At 42.7% G+C, this 19,258-nt stretch overlaps 1 protein-coding gene across 1 annotated transcript in view; it reads left to right on the top strand.

The window, feature by feature from the left end:
* The window catches only part of Mrps9 (mitochondrial ribosomal protein S9), a 60,064-nt gene extending 49,912 nt beyond the window's left edge, over positions 1 to 10,152 (top strand). Inside the window, exons 6-11 of the mRNA XM_090336294.1 lie at positions 71 to 138; positions 1,431 to 1,506; positions 3,864 to 4,032; positions 4,909 to 5,017; positions 8,258 to 8,427; positions 9,924 to 10,152. Of these exons, the coding sequence (XP_090192420.1) occupies positions 71 to 138; positions 1,431 to 1,506; positions 3,864 to 4,032; positions 4,909 to 5,017; positions 8,258 to 8,427; positions 9,924 to 10,015 (684 nt within the window). The 3' untranslated portion in view covers positions 10,016 to 10,152. The remainder of the gene's footprint in view (positions 1 to 70; positions 139 to 1,430; positions 1,507 to 3,863; positions 4,033 to 4,908; positions 5,018 to 8,257; positions 8,428 to 9,923) is intronic.
* The last annotated feature ends 9,106 nt before the right edge of the window (positions 10,153 to 19,258 follow it).

The raw sequence follows: 19,258 nt of genomic DNA, 5'->3' as shown, positions 1-19,258 counted from the left end.
AAAATAAAAAGAATTTCATAAGTAAAAATGTACAATCTTTTATTTTAACATGTACATTTATTTGCTGCAGGAAGTATATGGAAAGATACTCCATTTAGAAAACCTCAAAGGCCCACTTCCAGAAAAAAATGTAATAAGGTAAGTTCAAAAACTTACCTTGCATGAAAATTATGTATACTTTGAACTTAAACGTGACACTTAATGGACACCTAAAGCCTTTGTTCACTGTTTCAACATTAATCATTAAAATCCAAATAGGAACTGAATTTTGTTTACGAAGAAGCAAATATTGAGGTTATTTTTGTGGCTAATGGTAGTAATGACTGCATTAGTATTGGATGTCCTCAGAATTTTCTGTGTCCCTTTTCAGCATTTGCACACTACTCTGTTTTGTTTCTGAGACAAGGTTTCACTGTGTAGCTCAAGGCTCACCTGGAAATCACTATGTAGCCAGACTGCCCTTAAACTAACTTCTGCTCCTCTTGCTTCAGGTTACAAATATGTTCCTGCCCCCAACACACAGGGTTTTATTTCTGTTTTATTTACTTGTGGAATTTTGAACTTTGTGCTTCCATTCCACAGTGATAAATAATAAGACTTATCAGCCTGGGCTACCAGTGTAAAATTCTGGCCTACCTATCCACCCACATGTGTTCTCTCATGTGAACAGTCAGACCCATGGGCGCACCTTGTTTAATTTGTAAATGTGTCAGTGGTTCTTTATGTGGACGATATCACTACTTGAGTCTATTGACAGGTTAACTTTGTGTTCTAAACATTTTCAAAGTGAATTGTGCAGACACACTTTGTAAACCTTAAGAAATCTGGTTGTTTGCCCGACATTCATAGCTCACACCTATCACTTGGAACACTGAAATCAAGAGGATCATAGTTTGAAGCCAGCGTTGGCATAAAAGCCAGAGACTCCATCTTAATGGAAGAAGCTGTAACATGGGGGTGGTGCAGCTATCATCCCAGCTGTGACAGGAAATATATATATGGGATCCAGGTGTGTTCCCCGGCAGGAAGCAAGACCTATATCACAAATAGCCAGGGCAAAAATGGGCTTGGAGTCATGGCTAGGTAGTAGAGTTTCTACCGAGGCAAGCAGGAAGCCCCTACTTCAAACTCCAGGACTATTTTTTTTTTAAGATGGGGGAGGGAAGAGGAGGAAGCTGGTGCTTTTTAAATGAGTTCCATAACAGCATATTTATCCGTCAAACAAAACATTTGCTCACATGGCTGCCTTTTCTAAAATAGATTCGAGAAGTGGAGTACTATTTCTCAAAAATACTATGCTTAGATTGAAGCATTATTATATATGAAAATACGCCTTCCAGTCATGAATTGCTACTATATGTAGGATCTTTTGTGATACAATTCTAATTGCGTGGTTAATTATAAAGAGAATATATGTGATATTTTGGCAGAGACCTGATTGGCAGCAGATGGCTGATTAAGGAGGAACTAGAAGAAATGTTAGTGGAGAAACTGTCACATGAAGATGTGAGTAATTAATCTTTTTAATTTAAGGGGACCTGTGCCATAAGAAGGCAGACAATTGCTGTATTAAGGGTCCTAATAGTAACGGTCCTCAGAAACAGGTGTGCCTATGACATTTTAAAAAAAAATTACATTCCTTGTTGATTTCTGCTGTGGGAAAGGCCCTCTTCTATGGTCAGGACAGTGGCATTCTAGTCTCCAAGCTCCGCTTTCATCTCACCCTCTGCTAGTTGGGGCAGGGAAGCTCAGTAATTGTTATTTGGTTTTCTCTCAGCACAGAGCTTGTTTCCCAAGCTAATGGTGAGAGCAAGTTACCTTCCTTTAAAAGCTGTGGTCTCCCTCTTGGCATCACAGACCCACCAGTGTCAGAGAAACGTTTTACGTTTCAGAAGCCTTCCAGCAACCAACACATTAGTACCTTGCCACTATACAGATTTGAAGTCATGTGTTTCAGTCCTTTCTCTTTCTCCTTTTACATACTGGAAAATGGATGTTTTAGAAAAGTTGCAGTTTTCTTTACCAAAGAATCAGGCATTTAGGTAGTGGTAGGTCTGAAGTAATCTTTTTCCTTTCTGTCTTTCTTTTTCTGTGCATCTTGACCAATGTTGTCCTGTCACTTTCCTTGAGGTCATTTCTTGTGTCCTTACTACCAGGAATTGCTGCACTGGATTCTAACTAAAAATCCCTTCACTTTCTCAGTGAACGATGCATCTGATCTTTGTTTCTTCTGTTTCTGGCCACTTTGACTTCTACAAAATTCTGAGGGCTCTTGTCCCTTCATTTTGAAAATATTCTAAAAAAACTTCAGTCGAGGCATGCAGCAGTGAAAACAAGGTGAACTGTACACGATAGCCTTCTATACTTTGGGAGTATTGGGGAATCAGAAGAAATCCTGCAGTTTGTGGCTGGTGTTGAGCTGAGTGAGGTGGAATGGGGTGTGACTCCTTAAACCTTAAGCCCAGTCATGAGCACTTTGTATCATGCCTGCAGCGACTGATGGCTATTTAAAAATGGTCATCTTGATTGTGATGGATTGAAGTTAAGAAAAAAAGGGACATGGGCCAGTAACAGGCAAGAATAGGGCTCTGGAGACTGGGGACCACAGATAGATATAGATAATAATTCACTCTTGTTTAGAAACATCCTCTGTCTGTCTGTCTCTGTCTCTCTCTTCCTATCTCTCCCTCTCTCTTCTTCTCTCCCTCTCTCCCTCCCTCCTTCCTTCTCTCTCCCCTTTTCTCTTTGTCTCTCTTACTCTTTCTTCTTTCCCCTCTTCCTCTCCCTATCTCCCTCCTACCTTCCCAGTGGTAGAGTTTAAACTCAGGGCTAGAGTGATGTCCTTGAACTTTTTCACTCAAGGCTGGTGCTCTACCACTTGAGCCACACCTCCACTTCTAGTCTATTTCCCCTTCAGTAGTTACAGGCCTGAGTCACTGGCACCTGATTGCAATCTCTTTTATCACATCACACAAAGGTGTATTTGTAGCAATTCTTATTAATGAGATTCCTGAATATTCCAAATTATTATCAGATATTTCACCATAAAGGCAAGTAGGTGCAAAGTCAAGTATAATTTTTAGGGTTGGCAAAACCCATGAACAAGGTTATCAAAACCTAGGTTTCACAATCCATATTAACTAGGGATCTCAAGTAGTAGTTGTTTCCTTCTCCATAAACACTTTAGAATGATTATCTGGCTTCTAATTTTAAGGGGTTAATACCAAGTTGTTTACTTTCTAATCACATGTTCAAGAACTATTAAAAAAAAATGCACAGAGTAGCAAGGATAATTTATTTCAAGAGGTTGCCCTTTAAGTCAAGTATCTCTTGAATTTTTAAATAGCTTGATTGTTCAGTTTTAAAGGAAATCATAAACATTAAAGTAACACAGCTTGAAGAGCCAAAAATATATTTGCCAAATGTATTATGAACTATAATTTGAGAGGTATATTTTCTCAAAATCAGACTTTCCATTTTACTATACATAACTTACTGAAAATAGTTTTTCATGCTTCTGATATAATTCTAATGAAAGAGTAAAAATTATACTTAAAGATCATCTAAAGATTTTTTCAAAAATGAATTTAGGTCACAGTCTCAGAATCATAACACAGAGAACTGGATTTTCCTTTAAACCATAAATCTCTTTGTTTCTGGAAAGAAAAGATTTAGCACTATGGATACACAGAAGAGAGTCGCATCTGCACGCTGTTTTAAAAGCAGCATGAAGATGCAGAAGTGTCATCCTGTCAGAATTCATCAAGAAAAGCAACATTGGAAAGATCAAGTATATAAAAATAGAAAAATTTTAGCAAATGCAATTACACTTGCATCTTCTAATGAATTTTTATTGTCTTCAGCATAAGAAGTTCATTCGGCTGCTGGAAAAGCTACTGACACTGCACTGTGGTCCTGCTGAAGAAGAATTCGTACAGAGGTTCCGTAAAAGTGTAATGGCCCAGTCTAAAAAGCAGCTGATTGAACCAGTTCAGTATGATGAGCAGGGGTCGGCCTTCTGCAGGAGTGAAGGTAATGGCAGTCCCGGGAGAGAAAATAAGTCCAATGAAGATGGAGAGACTGTAATTACTGTCATTTGCTCATGCTCTCCCAAATCCCTTTCATTTGTTTGTTTCTGTTAGAGCCACATTGGAATTCTTTCCTTTAAGAGTCAAGTTTTTAATAACTGAACTTAACCATTATCACAGGAAAAAATCTGGAGGCACACCTACAGAATCATAGTGACACTTTCTTAAATCGTTCAACTGATAGAATCAACAAGACACTGATTATACAACTTTGTTCTCAAGAACTAGGTGAATCCACATGTCACATGCAAAAGCTATGTCATATGAAACCTTGAGGCACCTCTCTTGACTTCCATGGTATTTACGTGTGATCAGAAACTTTTAACACCGTCCCTATTTCAAGAATTGGCCAATCTGTTTGCAACCCTTATTCCTTTGTCATTTTCAACTACTGTTTTCAAAGAAATATGATCTTTCCTGTGGATTCCTGTCATTTCTATCCATTATTTTTCATTATACTCTTCACTTATTTTTTAAAATTATAGTGATAGATATATTCTTATTGACTATAAAAGAACATTATGCAAATTGGTTGTTTTTCATAAGGTAAATGAATATGAATGACTGTTGGCTGTTGAAACTAATTTGAAATCATTTCTGAATTCTAAAATAGAATTGTAGAGCAGAATTCCCCCCCCAAAAAATATACTTTATTAGCATCAATTGTGGTATGCCCTAACTGTTTTACTTGTTTGACTCATAGTTCTCTTGTATACAGCCTTATATATTATTATTATTATTATTACTATTATTCTGAAAAAACTAAATAGAGCTTTACCTTCCTCAAAGCATTGCTGATAGAAATTTTTTGTTTTTCAAGGAAAAAGAAAAAGTGCAAAAGCAGAAGCCATTGTTTACAAGCATGGAAGTGGAAGGATAAAAGTGAATGGAGTTGATTATCTGCATTACTTCCCAGTTACACAGTACAGGTTTGGTGTTGGTTTTGATTTGTTTTTTAAAGAAAGTATGCTTTATTACGTCATGATCAGTTAAGAAGACGAGAATTTCTAATTGTTGGACTGATGGATTGTTTTCCTTCACTAATACAACAAACTCACTAAATGGAAGTTGTCGCTTGACCATGCTTACATGTATCTTACATTCTGAAACTCAGTCTATGCCTCAAAGAGGAAAAGCAGATTCCCACCTTCTGATTAAATAGCACCCCCAGAAACCAACCTTGGTGCTTAGGCCCGAAGATCAGGGAACACCGCAGATTTCCTGTGGCTTATATTTGTTTTTCTGATCATTAATGTTTAAAAACAAAAAAGTATGCTGTATCTTTTTTTAGACTTTTTCCTACTTAGAGGAAATTGGTTGTACATATATTAAGCAAAGAAACCTGACGTTCATAGATTAAAATAAAAGCTCATCCGCTTTGCTTAGCTACCAGTGCTAAATATGAGTTATGTTTTTACATTTTGTATCCTGTGGAGATATAGACATTCATCAAAAATAGATATTACAATTCTTCTAATCCCTAAGTGTAGTTATCTTAGAGTTTGAGTGCCTACATAAAGGCCTCTTCTTGAGATGATTATTATTTTCCAGTAGTTACTATCATTATCCACGAGTAGCTCAAGTTCCGTATGATTAATTCCTCTTTCCTAATCCTTCTCTGTTTCCTGGATCTGTTTTAGTATTTAAGGTCAAAAGGACTGGTGCATCTCTGATCCTGATGCTTCTGTAAGGAAAGAAGGACTCTTCTAAAATGGAATGAGCTTCAGGACAGGATAATTACCTCAAGAAATATATGCTTATTATGTTTGTGTGTGTGACTACATCAAGAACTATCTTTTATATGAATTAAAGTAACTCTTTCCCTTCATCCCCACAGGTAAAGGGCTGGAGGAAGCTTAGGAAAAGCCAGAGTGGCCTGTGTCTCTGTGGACAGTAACTTTAGCAGTAGCCTATCTGCTGTTTACTTTTCTTTTTTGCCAGCCATGGGGGCTTGAACTCATGGCCTGGACACTGTCCCTGAGTTCTTTTTTTTTTTTTTTTTTGCTCAAGTCTAGCACTCTACCACTCTGAGCCACAGGTTTTTGGTTATATCTTTAGGGGCTGAACTCAAGAAGCCTTTACTAAATAAGCGTCATCCATGCCCAGACTCACTACACACTTTGAAAAGATGTGCTTATTTTGTCAGGGAGCATTTGCTTGGGAAAGCCTAACACTAGTGTTAGAGGGGAAATACCCACACCCTCCTAGAACTTAAGTTACTGTTAGAGTCCTAGGGAGGCCCTGCCGGCTTTCTTCTTTGTAGGGATACATGGGCGTTGAGGAAGCCAGAGTGAGGTGACCGCTGGCTAGGCTGAAGACCACAGAGCCAAAAGTCATAGATGATACTTCTAGTTCTGTTTCTTAGCCCGGTTGCCTTTGCCAAGATAGTTCAGTCACATCACATCCCTGATGGTGGGGAGGAGCGAGCCTGATTGAGAGGCCTGCCCCGTGGCCAGTTGAACGGCTCACTTCTCCTTCCGGGTCCTGGTTTACACAGACAGTAACTATTTACAAGGAGTATTGGCAGTGTTGCCTTCCCAGTATCATGAGAAGTTTTTTACTCATTTACTCATATTCACAACAAGCGTGTATTAGAACAAACTGTTGCTGTGTTCCTGGTCCTGTGGGTTATAAAGACCAATAACCTTTCTGGAAAGGTCTTGTGCTCTGTTAGGCGACCAATAATACGGCAATGCTTAGTTGACCTTCCTACAATAGAAATACATTGTGCTCACCCAGCACTAACTATAGAATAGAAGTATGGTTAGCATTTTGAGCAACTGCAAGAAAATGAGAGGATGTATTGGTGCCAGAGAAGTGGCATTCAGAGAAGATATGAATGAGAAAAAAATCATTTATTTTGCTTACTAGTTTTTAAAATTCCACCAATTCGTGTCCCCAAGATAAAAATAAATGGGGTTCTTTTAACTCAAGGTTCATCTGAGGCCCCTAAGAAAAGAGACAATGAGCCACGAAGTATTTTCATGTCCCTTAACTGCTTTTGCCTGTACTGGCTTATAAGAATCTTAAAACTTCGGGAACTAAGAGATACATGAATGTTGGAAGTCCCAAAGAATTGGCTGTCCAGAGCTTCTCTGTAACTTCAGATGCCAGCCCACTTTTGGGGGGTGATACAGAAATCTCTCTTAGCATGTATGCATCACAGTTTTGTAGATTCTGCCATGCAATGATCATTTAAGATCTAAATTTTTTTTAGTTAATATGGCCACTACTTTTTGGACTTTTTCCTAGTCCGGGGAATTTGTGTATATATGTATATATATTGAGCAAGCAAAGAAACCTGACATTCATGAGTAAAGCTTTGACTTAGTTCTTCTATAGCCAACACTCTCGAGATTATTTTGCTAGAGTACTGTAAAGAGAATGCTTGAATGACCTCTTGTATTCATCTGTCAGCTTAACGGTTAAAATAAGCTTTATTGGGGTCTAGAAAGCTACATGTCAAAGCAAGAAAATAAATGCAATGTATATATGGACTTCCTTAAACAGAAATCCAGGCTGCGGATGTAGCTGTTGGTAGGGTAGGACTTGTCTAACATGGATAGGCCTTGGGTTCAGTCAAGTGGAGCTGTGGTTCAAATGGTAGAGCACTAGCCTTGAGTAAAAAAGCTTAAGGGAGAGTGCCCAGACCCCGAGTTCAACCCCCAGGACTGGAAAAAAAAATTATAACCATATCATGATAAACATTCTGCATTATGCAAATACATTATACTTTAGTAAATCAAAATGACATTTGATAATTGCTTGAGAATGCCTATTAATTTCATATCTGATCCTTCAATCCAGAGAGGGTTGATTCACTTGATTAATGGAGTTCCCCAACTTTAAGACTTCTTTATGATATTATTTTCACACATAGCAAAGTTCTCATGAGATCAGGAAGGATAAACAGTAACAGAGGCTGTTGCTCTATTTCCAGTGTGTGGTTTGTTGCAGCAGCCAAGAAAAAGAGAGGTAAACCGTCCAACCCAGCAAAGCAGTCTAGACATCCGCCATGTCAGCGTTTCTGTATCTTGGTGTATCGATTTGATTAAGAAGTAAGAAAAGCGTGAGGCTGGCATGTCTCACAAGGTTGTTACAGCTGTATGTCCATAGTTTGGAGAATCTGCACAGGAGACTTAGGCCCATGTGTTTGTGATGTGCTTTAGAGAACAGTTGATGTTCCCTTTCCACTTCCTGGACCGGCTTGGAATGCATGATGCGACGTGCACGGTTTCCGGGGGCGGCAAGTCTTCCCAGGCAGGAGCCATCCGCTTGGCCCTAGCCAGAGCCCTGTGCAGCTTCGTCACCGAGGATGAGGCGGAGTGGATGAGACAAGGTATGCATGCATCCAGGCTGCAGAGCCAGGGCGTCCCCGTGCTCCCTCCAAGGGTTCGTCTTAATTTTCTAGTAACAGAATAAGCATGTGACATCACACCTGGTGGCTGCACCCAGGACCCTAGCAGGGCTCCTCACGTTTGAGATCCACAGAGTGAACTTAAATTGTTTTTGAGCCCTGCTAAAATACGCAGTCGCAAAGCCAGGTACAGTGAATTTTGGCCTTTCACATGCGCTTTTACCAACTTTAACTGGCACCATTGCACAGTTGAGTTTGAGGCAGATGTGTTATTTTGTTTTCATCATAAAACCATGTAATAATTGTTTGGTTAGCAATCAATACGTCCAGTACATCTTTCCAAAGTTATTGCTGATTTTCCTTTTTGTGATTTTAGTGGAAATTTTGTTTTCTGTGCAACCCTGTTACATAGACATGGAGTCTTCACATAGTAAGGAATTGAAGGTACATTTGGCTCATGCACGAGAGTATGGCATAAGTAAGTCAGGGCAGTTGGAGTTGATGAGTGTCCTCACTGCATAGAAAGGATTAAAGCAGTGTGCATCACTGACCGGCTTTGTGCCTTAGAAGGGTCACTCTGTGCTCTGCTGCTCCTGTCTGGCCCCACTGCCTGCCCTGTAGCCTCAGTCACTGGGCTTAGTGTAAGCATTACCCAGTAGCTTAGGCCACTTAAAAATACACTTGCTTCTAAATAATTTGTCACTATGTAAGATTCTTTATCTACTCATTAAAATAACTTAATAGCTCCTGACTTCTTAACCGTTCCACTAGTTTGAGATAGGCTGTACCTGCCTCCATCTGCCCAGTGATTGGACTATAGATGAACTTAGGTTTTAATCTGTGTTTCTTACAAAATCTTGTTCTACTCATGTCTGCTCTTTAAGTACACCTAGGCAATGACTTGTGTAGTAAATGGTTTTCGTTTGCCTTCTGTCCATTAAAAGACATGTAATAAAATATCTAAGCCATGTAGCCAAGGAGTTGTTAGTATTAGAGAAGAAAAGAAAAAAAAAAAAGAAGGAAAACTAGAATCTGTTTATTTTCCTGTAAAGCTGTAAGCTTCTTTTTTTCGAATATGTGTGGTAAGGCATGTCTGAATGTATGTACACTGTGTACACAGATAAGGTGTAGTGTTGGTATAAGTATGTAGGACATTCCTATGACAGTGAATGGTGACTGTCACAGAAAAGCACCTTTGTCTAAGAAACAACAACAAAGGAGTCATAATTCTTAGAGGATACAGGAAAGCAGAGTCAATTATCATCACTGGTGTTTGTCTCAAAAACTGGAAAAATATCCCTAAAGAGTAAAAGCAAGCTGCCATCCTGAGATTCATACGAGTTGCTAAGTCATTACAGGTCTGGTTGCTTTCTTCCAGTTTTTTTCTGAGTTCTGTTATAAAATCATGCTGTTCCCCTGCTTACCTGCTAAGTAGTCTGCGTTTTGCGTGATTCAGGAAGGTTTCTCTTTCTGCGCAGCTGGACTCCTCACTGCCGATCCCCGCATCAGAGAACGGAAGAAGCCTGGCCAGGAGGGGGCACGTAGGAAGTTCACCTGGAAGAAGCGCTGAGGGAGACCAGACAGGCCAGAGAAGCTGACCTCTGTACCTGCGGCGTGGCATAGTGCAAGTCAGAATGAATTGTGAGATAATTTCATTTTTAAATGCAACCTTGTAAACAGTACTGTAAATAAACAGGTAGAACATTAGCTTCATTCTGCTGTTTCATTTCTTAAAACTTTCATAAGCTAGTTATAGACGCATAATTCATGAAGGTCTTGGTATTGACTGGAAAGGAACATTTGGCAAAATCCAATCAAAGCCTCATTTTGCAGTTGAGAAGCGTCTCTTTCATGGACCAAAACAACCCACTGATGCTCATTTGATGCTCAACCTCAACTGGAGCTCGCTGGGCCGCAGCTCTTGACCCTCTTTGAACATGGTGAAAATGTTCTTCAGAATGCCAGGAGTTCACTGTCCATCAGGCCAGTTGTGGACATGGCCAGGGAGGAAAGCAGCCTGTGAGGTCACAACCCGTGACTGTAAGACCAAGGCACTGAGCCCATGGATTTATTTGGATTGTATGTCTTTGAAGTGTGATGTACATAGCAATTACTATAGTCAGTCAAATGAGCATGCCCAATGTCAAATAGTGTGGAAAGGGCACCTCAAATCATCTCGGCTGGCACATTCCCACTGTATGCGTTGGACATCAGATCATCTCTCACTGCAGTGACCTCTTGCTCCATTACCCTGCCTACCTAGTAACCACTGTTCTACTCTTCGATTCCCAGCTAAGTGAGATCATGAAGTCTTGTCTGGCTAATGTCACTTAGCTTAACATCCTCTAGCTTCATGTTTGTGTCCAATAGCAGATCTCTTTTTAAGGCTGACAGGCCACAGGGTTTTTGGTTTGTTGCTTACATTAGCTGGGAGTGGGGTGGGGGAGGCTCACTGTATCATTTGTACACATTTGTAGTATATTGCAGTCCGTCTCACCCCCTGCCCCTCCTGTCTCCTCCTCCTCCTCCTTATTATCCCAGTCCTCTTGCTAGTACCCACCTCTTCCCACACACAAAGCAGTTTCTTCATTGAATCAATTTTGGGTTCCGCCTGGGACCAGTAACCTCCATCACCCCCCACCAAGGTCTGAGCAGAGGTACCTGAGGAGGACTTGGCTGAAGGGAATTGGTAAAGAGGCCCCTGGGTGAAAGCACCTAGGCCATGTGGAGCTGCTGTGTGGCAGAACATGGATTGGAGGGAGATGTGCTGTGGCCTTGAGTGTCAGACTCTCCCAGTGACTGTCTGGGCCTGCTCCGATATACAGAGACTGCATCCCTCATGAGATGCTCCAGGTCCTGTGCTGGTAATCAGCTCCGCTGGGATGGGACTGTTCGATCACACAGAGGTGGCTAGACTCTCAGTCATAGCTAAGGGTTACATTGAGGAGTTTGCTCTAGGGTTCTTCCCCCTTTCTCCCAAGTCCTGGAACTTGAACTCAGGACCTGGGTGCTATCTCTGAGCTTCTTTTGCTCAAGGCTAGCACTCAACCACTTGAGCCACAGCTCGACCTTCCATTTAACAGTTCACACTGTAATCGTCATGCAGTTTCACAGTGGATTTTTAAGGGAAAGCAAAAGTGATCCCCATCACTTTAAAATCCATTTCAGTGCAGTTGCCTTAAGTAAAAAAGGTCAATATTTCTTTATGATTTCTTCATAAATTTGTTTTAGAAATCCTAGATAAATGCTGAAATGTGAATGTGCACACCAGATTCACACAGAGTAAAATAACATGGTGGGAAACAGTTTGGACCTTCTGATGGCACCCAGTGCACTTCTGTCTTAGACAAAGCTCTAGGAAGTGTGCCCTGTGCCGTGCCATGGAGCAGCCAGCAGCAGGCTTTGTCCAGCCACATTGACTTGGCCTCTGTTTAAGCATGCTTCTTACCACTTAGAAGAAGTCTACTTTCTCCTGGTGGCAGGTCAGCTACATATGATGTCTATCGCTGAAGAGAAAGAGCAGAAAGGGCGGGGGGCAGGACGGGGCGGGGGGTTCAGCTCAAAGCCTCTTCAAAGACCTGAAATGCTTGGCTCACAGTGGAACACCGGTGGGACTCAGGAGAGCCCCATTCTCCAGGCTGCTGATGGGAGAATGTCACTTGGACCAGGTTTTGGACCCCAAGCTGGGATAGACCAGGAGACTCGGAAGGGACCATTGCTCTCAGGTCTACAGAATCCACTTTGGAGTGTTAAGTGCTGAAGGAAAGAGTTGGGCAGCAGGAAAGCCAGGCCCAACAGGGCTAAGAAGCGGAATTCAAGTGCTTTCCTTGTGGTATCAGACAAGTGCTGTACCTGGAGGAAACTCCATGCATGGAAACTGCAGATTCCTCTACCTCTCTGAGACTATGTCCAAGAATCGCTCTACAGTCAGTGTGCACCCAGCCAGCCCTACCTATGGTTTTGAAATCAGTGTAGACTTTCCAAGAACCAGAGGCAAGTGTAGCTAGAACTGAAGGGCAGCCAAGGGGACCAGACCACCTCCAGCCTCCCTCACCCCTTCCTGCCCACCAGTAGCCCCTGTCCACAAAGGTCCTGCAGCACTAAGCAGTGTCTGGTCCCACTCCACTTGGCCTCTCAGACACCTGCTACCTTTCCTGGAAACAGCTTGAGGGAATCACTTTCTCTGGGGGCTATTGTCTTAAGTGGCCTTTAATCAAATTGTGCCACCAGTCAGAATTCCTTCATGGGACTGAGGATGGAGCTTACACTTTGCATGTGCAAGGCCCTGGGTTCAATCCCTAGCACCAAAAAAAAACTCAGAAAGCCGGACTTAAGGAGATTACATTGTCTTTTTTTAATGTCATATAGCTAGTAAAGGCCCAAGCCAGGCAGAGTTCTGAGTCCCATTTCTGGAGCCGCTGTACAGTGATGCCAGGCAGGACCTATGATTGTGGCGGCACCTGTGCTACCGTGGACAATTGCGGAGCCCCAGTGGCTTGTTCAGTACAATGAGAAGACGCGATGGAGGAGGCAGGGCCGAAACCCATCTCCAATGGCTGAATAAGCATTGATGCGTTGATGTCTGTCGCTGCAGCCCTCCTCACACTGGGGAACGTAGTGTCTCTGGAAGGCTGTTATGTTGTATTTTGCACATACTGGGTTTTTTTGATAGAAAGGCTATAATGTCTCATAAAGTCAAGAGGTAGGGAATTAATGTTACTAATATGAATATAATATCACAAAAGTATTACCACCCTTGGTGAGTTACTATGTCAGCTACAGGAAATTCTCTTTTTCTAAGCCTTTGGTTTTAAAAATCTTGTTACACAATAAGCTCATTACCAAAAGTTTATACACTGAGCTATAAAACCCATTGAACATCTATTCTTCATTGTTGTTAATAGCTGCTAACATTAGTTAAACAGAGGGGTGAACTTGTATATTCTCTTAGCGGAATCTTACCACTTTTTTTTTCTGTTATTTCACAGGGAAAAAAATATAACTACTGAAGTGTAAAATGTGAAAAATGAAAACAATTCAGGTCACACTGCTTTTCCTTCAACACAGGAATTAGTTGTTTTTTTTTTTAATCGGTCATGTGGCTCTTCAGCTCAAGACTTCCACTCTACCATCTGAGCCACAGCACCACTTCCAGTTTTCTGGTGGTTAATCAAAGATAAGAGTCTCACAGACTTTTGTGCCTGGGCAGGCTTTGAACCACAAACCTCAGATTGCAGTCTCCTGAGTAGCTAGGATTACAGGTATGAGCTACAGGTGGCCAATGGGAATTAGTCTTTAAAAAAAAAATAGTTCTATATCCAGAAAAAGACCAACAGTAGATAGAATTAAATATTTCATCAGAATTAGATGAGACTTAAATATCATGATCAATCAAAAGTCAAATCAAGCATGCGTCTGATGCTTTGATGACACGGGCCCTCTCTGACCTTCCCAGAATTGACCACGTCCTACAGATTGTCAAGGCCCTGCAAACAGGACCTTCAGATGGCAGATCAGCCATCCCAGCACCCACACTACCACCACCTCCTCTACTGGGCTCTCTTTGCATCAGTGTTCCACCACTATGTTCCACAGCCCGTTACCAACCAATTAGGACCCCCTAACCCACTAAAATTATTTAAAGCAGGCAATCCTAAGCATGCCTCACCCTTTCCTTCCCAGCAAAACACAAAACAATGGTTCTTGCCCTGCTTTTCCCATCACAACCTCTGCCTCCTGACCCTCCCTGGTGCTCCCCCGTGTGGCCCTGCAAGGTGTGGCACCTCTCCTGCTACAGAACTGTGAGTGGAAAAGCAGCTTCTCAGTGGCAGTCATCTTGATCTGTTGGCTTCCCCACTTGTGAAGAATAACACAACCAATATTGGTAAACAAGATCTCATCTTCCCTGTTCTGTTGTGACATAGGTTAGGACAGAGGCCAGTCTAACTTTGCTGTTCCTTTTTGTCATTTCATCTCCATCCATCAAACATTTCTTTAGTAGCAAACCTCAGCCAGACGTAGTTCTTCTGGGAAATGTCTTTTAGAAGGAAAACAGCAGCCACAGCTATTAGCAAGGTAGGCTCACTTTGCTACCAAGGTGGATAGCAAACCGTGCCCACTTCACAGGATACCAATCACGGAAAGGAAAAGTTTTGCCAAAGACATTAGTTGCAAGGCAGTTCAATCTGGAGTCAGAAGATTATGTCTCAAATCCACCTCCCAAGGACAACGTATGGGGCTATACACGGGATACCATCACAGGGTTGTTCAAGGAGGAAACGGTGACAGGTAGAATTCCAGTCTGCATGTGTATGGTCTTCATGACTCGTCATGGAATGTGTGTTCAGAAAATGGTGGCGTTCACATGATCTGAAGATTGAACTTTTGGCCTCCTGCTGTATCACCCATCAGACACCTGCACAGGCTCAAGTGAAGATTCAATAGCTTCAGTGAAGCTGCCGTCAAGTCCCTGAAATGTACTATGGCAGCTGTTGTCATCACAAGCTATCCAGCAGAGCCGTTAGTACAGCCAAGCCAGCGGAAGACTCAATAATGTATTGCTCAGCTGTGTGACCTCCAAAGTTAGTGATGTTTAACATAACTAAGAGCAAGTAACCGACAAGAAGATGGAGGACCAGAGTTAGGGAAGAAAGACAGTAAGTTGGTTATTGTGAGACTCCCAGCTGAGCGGTGGGCTGGTAATTGTCTGAGTGAGGACTGTCCTTCCTCAGATGCATCACTCTTTGGATGGGTGTGTTCCTGAAAATGGCTCTGAGGTTTGTGGAGATGCTTCTGAACTGAAGAAGACATATGGACAGTTATCCGCCTTTTCTTAGTAAACACCCAGCTGTAGGTTGCACACTATCCAGCAAGGTCACAAATTTAAATATTACTGCTCTTTAGATCGCTGCTCCTTAGGCTTTAACAAAACTTCGGATCACTTGTGGATTTTCTGTGAAAGCTGTGCAGAAGACTTTCACATTTATTCTTTAAAAAACTATTTTTATGGTACTTCTCTCCTCAAAATATTGAAACCTCTCCAGGGGAGCCAGGCTCACGACATGAGGTCTTTCACTCTCTCTGAGGGCTTTTCTTGCTGAGAATAAAAACTGCATCCCCAGCTCTCCCCAGTTTTGCCCAACCTCCTTGTAAACCTTCAGCGAGGATGCTGTTGTTACACTTCTGGAGAAAATGCCTCTCTTACAGCACCCCCACTCGTAAGTTGTATTTCTCTTTTGGAATCTCAGAATATTGCTTGTTCAAAGGGAGAGGAAGAAGGATGGAGGGTGTTTAACAGATAAAGGCAAGGAAGTTGAACAGTGCCTTTGGGATTGTAGTCAGGTGTTAGGAGTCTTGGTTACAGGTGCAAAAGTCCAGTCTGTACTATGTTTAAGCTCCGAGGGGAATCTACTGGGAAGCTCTCCAGGTCTGGGACATTCCTGAGTGAAGAGTTGGATGGCCTCCTACTGGAGGGACAGCAGAGTGCATGTCTCTAGAATGCCAGGATGCAAGGAGCTCTAGTCTTTACCCCACCTGCTTCTTTACCCTCCATGCAGAGCTGCTACTTCTGCTCTTTCATTGAACTCCCCACACTTCAAACAGGGCTTTCTAGAGTTATTCTGAAAGAAAGCCCTGCTGAGCTGCTTGCAGAGTTGGCATCGAGTTGGAAAGATGGCCGTGTGCGTAGAAGTTTGTGATTGTTGTGGAGAAAGGAAAATTCCTAGAAGGCAGCCAGCCTTCTGGAAAGGTGGCTGGTTGTACAGACAAGAGATTTGTGCCTCCAAAGTTGTCCCTGGGCTGTCTGAAGACGCACGTTGTCATGTCAAGCCTGTCGAGTGTGTTGTGAATCCCGGCTATGTCCCAGGTGTGGGACTCTATTTTTTAGCCACTTATCCAGGCTGACTGCTCCCTCCCTAGCTCCCCCTCCCAGCTGCCAATCTGGTCACAGCTACATGTTGGCACCATAGTCTGGCTAGGTCACCCTTCCTTCCACTCCCCACAGCCTACCCATCCACCACTGCCATCTCTCCTAAAACCTGTGCCCACACACCTGCCACGGCTCATCACTGGGACCTGCTTTCTTCCCGGCTTTGGTATCCCTACAAAGACAGAGGTAAGGATGAACATATTATTCCCCAAGCATGAGCACACAGAAGAGACAGGGATACGTATACCACAACTGTTGCACCTCCTTCCTGAAATATTCCAATCATTGAGCTGGTGCTGGGAGCAGCCAGCCTGTCTGCTTTTCTTCGTTTGTTCCTTTTCAAGGCAGTGTTGTCCCCAGAGCTTCAAGTCTAATTAGAAAACTACAACAAACACAGAGAAAACAACTAGAAGACAATAAAGTGCTGGCTGTGAGTGATAGCAGGAAGAACTTGGGGCCGGGAAGTGAGCTTTGTGCATGGAGGAAATGGGCCTGACCTCACTCACCCATCACACGGGGCTAGGAGCAGGTGACAAAGCCTGGGAGCTGCCCACTCTCAGCCCATGGGGCCCTGAGCTGGGAGAGACTTGACTACTATCCGGAACAAAAAGCAGATGCTCAGAAAACCTCAGTCTTCATGTCTTCCCACCTGAAAAAATGGAGACAATATCCTTATGATGTAACATGTGGCAACGATTTTATAGTAAGATTTTTATCACAGCTTATTTAATTTCTGCTTGTCTTGTCCCAGCCATGAACACACTCCCTTGTGACCCAGGGTTCAGTCCCAGCTACTTGGGAAGCTGAGGGAGGATTCACTGCCAGCCTGAGATGAATAGGGAGACTGTCTGACACACACGCCACTTCAAGATGCTTCTCAGATGGGCCAGGGAGGTGATTCAAATGCACACTAAACAAGAAACTTCCTTTTCCTACACCCGAGGAAGCACTTGCCAGCCAATATTGACCTTGTTCCTGACTCAGCAACCAGTGCATGTCCAGCCCGAGCCCTGTCCCAGGAAGACTCAGGATCTTAGTCAGACAGGAAAGAGCCCTGCTAAATCCCAGACGATATCCAGGTGGGAGAGGAGTGAGGGAGTGTGCACAGGGCTGAGTTCAGATCACGATAGTATCCCTCTCCTCCTACCTCCAGTTAGCACCTGTATCTTTCCTTTACCCATCAGATCGTAATTGACCAGCACTGCACACAGCTCTGGGTGAGATACTGAAGATATCTCAAAAGCGTGGTCCAAGTGCCAGGCTGCTGTGGGGTGGATTACCATCCAGTGACGAACATGCAGATTTTTAAACTATTCATGCCTTTGTTTGACCACAAGGTGGAGCAGTGCACAACAGAATACGTAAACTAAATGCTCAGAGGCAGGAGGAAGAAGCTCGGATCCCTGCCCTTTTTCGGGGTTTAATTTCAGTGATTCCGGTGCATTTCAATGTGTCTGGAAAACATCAGCTGTATTAATCATCTCCTAAATCTATCTATTGCAGATGAATTTCTAAATTCTGATTTGTTTCTCTAACGCTAACATTTCAACCTGTAATTACCTCACTCATTAAGCTGATTTCTCTCCATGAAAGAGGCAAATTGTTAGCGCCACATCAGGAGACCCAGCAGCAGCATTTTCTGAAATAAATGACTGCTGCCCGGCTGAAGCTGAGCTACCCCAGTTACAGGACGGCCATTGCAGGATGCCCAGGGGACATTTCAAAATGAGTTTGCATCTGTGTGCTGAGTCATTAATACACTCTCTAAGTCTTAGCATGCGCCCTCAAAAATGAGGGAACAATACAAGACATTTGGACCAACAAATGTTAAGAGTTAGGACTCAAGGGCAGGGGTAGCACTTGAACCCATGGTAAGACCTGGACAAAGATCAACACGATTCTGGTGGACTTGCCAAAGACAAGGCGTCCTGTCTCTAGGCATGGCACGGAACTGGCAAGGCTGGGCACCCAACCCAATATGGTGCTTAGATTCTGCATACAGTTAGAAGTTTATTGTTGTATTTTCCTTCCTTCTTTCCTTTTCGTTTTCTTCGTCCCCTTCTTCTTCCTCCCCCTTTTCCTGGCTCTCTCTCCTTCTATCTTTCCTTTCTTTCTTCTTTCCTTTGTGCCTTTCTTTCTTCTTTCTCCCCTTTCTTGTTCCCTCCCTCTCTTTATCCTTTCTCTGTCCTTCTTTCCTTTCTCCCTCTCTCTCCCTTTCTTCCTTACTTCATTTCTTCTTTGTACTTTTTGTAAAGCAAGTAACTCGTTACTTATATTTCTTCTACATTTTCCCAATAAATACCTCTAACCTTAAAAAAAACCAAATTACCATTTTTTTATGGTGAGAACATTCAAACTCCTCTCTTCTGGCCATTTTGAGATATCCAAACAAATGACTGTTAACTCTGACTACCCTAGTGGACAAGGGAGCACAAGAGCTTATTTCTCATCCCTCCCATCCCCCTTTCTCTGCTCTCTCTCTTTCCTCTGTTCCCCATCCTGCTTTCTATATCTCCAACCCCTTCCCCTGCTCCCCACAAGCCATCTGATACCCATTTTGCTCTAAACAGGGTCACCTTTGTTGATTCCATTTATCGCCATGTCTTCCAGGTCCACTGGCCACTGTGTTTTCTATTGAAAGTGTTCATGTGACCTGCAGATGACCAGGGTTGAGAGCAGAAGACCACATTTCCATACCTGAATGGAAGGAGATGCTAGGGAATCCCTGTCCCCCAGAAAATCCATCTTTGACCTCAATATTGCATCCAGAAAGAAGAACAGAGTGATGCTCCATTCTAAACAGGGCCCTAAGGGGACTTCGATGACGACGGCAATCTAACTAGAACTGTGGCCTTAGGGTTTAAAATGAACCTACACAATGGATAA

Source organism: Megascapheus bottae, chromosome 7 (genome assembly GCF_031878675.1).
Source record: "Megascapheus bottae isolate mThoBot1 chromosome 7, mThoBot2.hap1, whole genome shotgun sequence".
In the NCBI taxonomy this organism is placed as follows: Eukaryota; Metazoa; Chordata; class Mammalia; order Rodentia; family Geomyidae; genus Megascapheus; species Megascapheus bottae.
The sequence above is the reverse complement of the archived record's forward strand: the minus strand, read 5'-3'. Positions and strand labels throughout refer to the sequence as shown.